The sequence below is a fragment of the Triticum urartu genome, chromosome 6A, assembly GCF_056163025.1.
Source record: "Triticum urartu cultivar PI428250 chromosome 6A, HENAU_Tu73, whole genome shotgun sequence".
NCBI classification, from domain to species: Eukaryota; Viridiplantae; Streptophyta; class Magnoliopsida; order Poales; family Poaceae; genus Triticum; species Triticum urartu.
In genome coordinates this window covers 22,032,738-22,036,658 of record NC_141878.1, presented here as the reverse complement: position 1 = coordinate 22,036,658, position 3,921 = coordinate 22,032,738, and the positions used below count along the sequence as shown (strand labels likewise).

At 43.7% G+C, this 3,921-nt stretch overlaps 1 protein-coding gene across 13 annotated transcripts; it reads right to left on the bottom strand.

Moving 5' to 3' along the window:
• Window positions 1–402: 402 nt before the first annotated feature.
• On the bottom strand, window positions 403–3,258 carry LOC125513884 (uncharacterized). 13 transcript variants are annotated; one of them, XM_087528262.1, is made up of 9 exons: window positions 3,119–3,258; window positions 2,816–2,927; window positions 2,561–2,699; window positions 2,215–2,282; window positions 1,595–1,667; window positions 1,350–1,456; window positions 1,164–1,271; window positions 819–918; window positions 403–706 (listed from the first exon to the last, which is right to left on the bottom strand). In XM_087528262.1, exons 3-9 carry the CDS (start codon window positions 2,678–2,680, stop codon window positions 530–532), a joined length of 753 nt encoding a protein of 250 aa, XP_087384388.1. In that variant the 5' UTR covers window positions 2,681–2,699; window positions 2,816–2,927; window positions 3,119–3,258; the 3' UTR covers window positions 403–529. The 13 variants fall into 13 exon arrangements, with proteins under 13 accessions (XP_087384388.1, XP_087384390.1, XP_087384391.1 ...); XM_087528264.1 differs by having other exon boundaries at window positions 1,164–1,268; XM_087528265.1 differs by having other exon boundaries at window positions 2,567–2,699.
• Between the last annotated feature and the right edge of the window lie 663 nt (window positions 3,259–3,921).

Here is a 3,921-nt window from a genome sequence, read left to right as displayed (position 1 = left end):
ACTTCCGGGATGTTTTTGTTGAAGTCCATGTATGCGGACATGGTAAATGACAATCATGTTTTCCATAGAAAATTCATTTCGAAGTTGAAAGTCCCGCTAAGGGTTAAGATATTCTTTTGGGCCTGTGTAGAGGAGTGGTCTTAACTAAGGATAATTTAGTGACACGTAATGGGAATGGTAGCACAAAATATTGTAAAAAAAAGTTAATATGACATCTGATTTATGGCCAAAGAGCAAAAATGAAAACAAGGACGAAGAATGTTTTCAATACTCTTGACTAATATATCAATGCAGAATAAGTCTAAGTCTATTCTCAAGCCACAATATTCAGAGCTCTCTGAAACTTGACAGTTACCTGGGTGCACAGAGTGCCGATGCATCTTTCTTCAGCGAACTGCACAATGACGATGAGAAGCAATGCTCATTTCGGAAAACTGGTTCGTGTTTATGTTCAGAAGGATCATTTAGAAGATTGTACAATCTTAACGGCTACTGATGACACCGTTTTCAGTGGTCGCAGCGAACGACATCAGGTGACCCGTATGAGCATAACCACCATGACAAACATGCAGGTCATCAGAAAAATGAGCAACCACTGGAAGCAGGTTGTCTTGGAGGCCAGCGAGTAGACCTCAGAGGCTTGCGCCGTTGCGCTGCCGGTGCTCGCCAAGCTATGCTCCATGGCTCTCTCAGTGGAATCAAGGATCTGCATCAGTAGTACCCAGCAAGTGAGCTTTCTCAGTAAACATCCACAAAAAGGGAGCTGAGGGAACTTCATCAACAGAAGAAACAACTCACAAGGCAACAGAAAAACCTACCTTCTCTGTATCTTGTACGGATTGGTTCACTACAAGGCTACTTTTCTTCAGCTGACGTGCTAAGTCAACCATTTCGTCTATCAGACTGTCTTGCAGGTCCCTGTGCAGTTAGAAATCCAACACAGTAAGAGGATATCCACCAAGTATAAATGCTTAGGTCTTAAAACATCACAAGAACATGTAATGATCGAACATAGCATTGATTATACCTACACTTTTCATGACAGCAAGGTGAGTCAATGAACAAATCAGTAAACTGGTTACTCATGCAGATAAAAGATGATGAGGGCACTAAGCCAGATTCTCGGGTCCACAAGAAACTTTGCCAAAAAAGGGGGTGCATACCTATGCTTCTCAATGTTAGCCTGAGCTTCTGCATCCAATTTAATAGGCCCTCCAGTCTCTCTTTCTTTTCTATCATGACTGCTTGTACCAGCTTCCACCTGAGCCCTACTTATTTGCATCCATTAGTTCATTAGCTGTAACTGTAAGAAAAAGAAACAAATAAAAAAGGGGCAAGATTTTACTTACGTTGATCTCCTTCGCAATCCTGCTGACAAGGATATTGGACTCTCAGCCTTTTCTCTTTCACAAGAGCTTTCTTCTTTGATCTCATCAACTGGATTTTCATTTTCTTTCTGCATCCAAAAGATAGTAATGGAGGTGTATCTAGAAGCTAGACTGTATGAGTAATGCTGGCATGTACTGATCTGAGAAACCAGTTTAAACAGAGAGTGGGGACAGCATAAATATGAATCAAAGTGATAAAAAAATACCACTGAAGCAGCCAGTGTGGCAGCTAGTGCTTCAATCTTTTCTGAATACTCACTGAGCTTAGTTTTTGAAACCCTGAATCAAGAAAATACTCATGAATAAACATGGTCTCGTCATGGGGAAATATACATAAACAGCAAAAGCTAACTTTGCTATCCTCCGGAGATTAATATGACCAGACATTCTCATCATCAAAATGCAGAGCACTGAATGGAAGGTCATAAAGACATACTCTGAACCTCGTATAAGGTTTCCCTTGTCAAGTAAGAAATGTATCCTTACATATACGCTATCCAGATTTTTATGAATAGTTTGCTAATAAATCCAAAAGAAAAGGAGTGTCCATATTGACATGCCTTCATTGAGTGTGTGGGGGGGGGGGAAGAGAGGCATGGATCAAAAGGGCACGTCAGCCAGTGTAAGCTCAGGAAAACTTCAAATATGCAAGGGGAAAACTATACTGGTATTGAAATTAAGGAGTTCCTATCATTTATAAAATTGTGGGTCCTCAACAAATGTTAGCTGGAACACAGATTGCAGGCTGTACCACAGTCAACATATTAATATTCCCAAAAGGCATACAAAACTATGTCCTCTGAGAACACAGAAACCCATAGAGTACCTTGATACTCCTTCAGTTGTAATTTCTGCTCCAAGCTGCTCCAATAGCTCCCTGGCTGTGGATACGTACTGCAATTAGAGGCTGTCAGTGCCAGCACATGCCGGACCAAGTGATAAAGATTAAAGAGAGAATATTCACCAGCGATCGTCCGTTAAAACTGAACAAAAACATAACGAAGCAAAGCAAATTCCATCACTGAATTTTCCTTACATTCATTCTAACAACAGCAAAAGGATTCACAGGTATTCTGTATCTTACTTCTCCAGCTAAGTTACAGAACATAGCGTGCTCAAACGTTGAACAGAAACGGAGCATGGCGCAAATCTAATAAGGTTAGAGGAGCTACACTTACATGGGCAAGCTTGGACTGATTCTGCTGCCGAGGAGCCTCCTGAAGCAGCCTTCTGAGGTTCACTTCCACCTTGCTGAACACCATGATCAGGACCACCAATACCTGCTGAATCATTTAAATGGGGCTCACCATACTACACCAAATGCAGAGGGGCCAAAACAGATTTCAGATTTAAGCAAATCTATTCTGGCTTCTAATAGTAATATCAAACAATCAGAGAAGTGCTACAGAATAGTCAGACACTCATACCAGCAATGGTGAGAGACTACATACAAGATTGTGGGGAAATTGAGTTCATTCACTATTAAGGATCTTTCGAAGAGGATATGAGCATACAAGGTGTGATCAATGGTCAGGTCAACTGTAGGAAGCAAGAAAAGAAAAGGTTAAACTACTAGTAGAACATTTGTATGAAACTTGATGCAAAGTTCTTCGGATACACATCCGCAACAAATTCACAATATCTTGCACATCTGAATCCAACCACTGATTTAACCAATAAATCTGATGAATATAGCAAGCTAGTTCAGTCAGTAAATCACCGAGCCTGACCTCTCACTGTAAAATGGAATCGGCGCCGCGGGTGGGATCTGTCGTATTCGGCGGCTCGGAGACGAGAAGATGCCCGCCAAAGCACCACCACGAGACTGCACCGAATCGGACGCGCCCGTGCTCCCCCTGCTCTCGTCCCGTCAGATTGAATTGGTGGCGGAAGGAGGAGCGGTTGGGGAACGATGCGGGTGGGGAGTGCGAGGCGGATGAGGCCAGATCCACGGCGGAGAGGCGCCGGCCAGCTAGCCCGGCGGACGCAGGCTCTACAGGGGGCAGGCCGGCACGGCGGCGCACCACCGACGAGCCTCGGCGGTGAAGAGTTTCTTTGGGAGATTGGATCATTTGCCACACTTTATTTAGGGAGTTGATGATTTGCCCTGCTTTAGTTAGAGTTAGATCATTTGCCCCATTTTCCTTCAATCTTTTGATCATTTGCCCCAGTTTCTGTTTTAATGAATTCTTAATTAGTTTAAGTCAGAAAATGGATGTGGAATGGCCTTTATGCCCCTATGACAGTAGTCACCTTGGTCACCGGAATCGTCGTTCAGGCCATCACTGATCTGCCTCTTGCTCCAGCTCGAGATTACGCTGCGCCCGTCTCCACCTCCAGCTCCAGCTCGAGGTCAGCACCGCCGCTGCTCCCGTACACTCCAGCAGCAACTCTGTTGGAATTAACCACGCGTCCATGTCCGGCTTGGACGTGAAGCTAGCTGCTACGTACATCCTATGTATCCCCTTGTAACCAAATACGGAGTATCAGATCAGACAAATAAGATAACTGGATCGGTGTTCTGTGTTTTCGC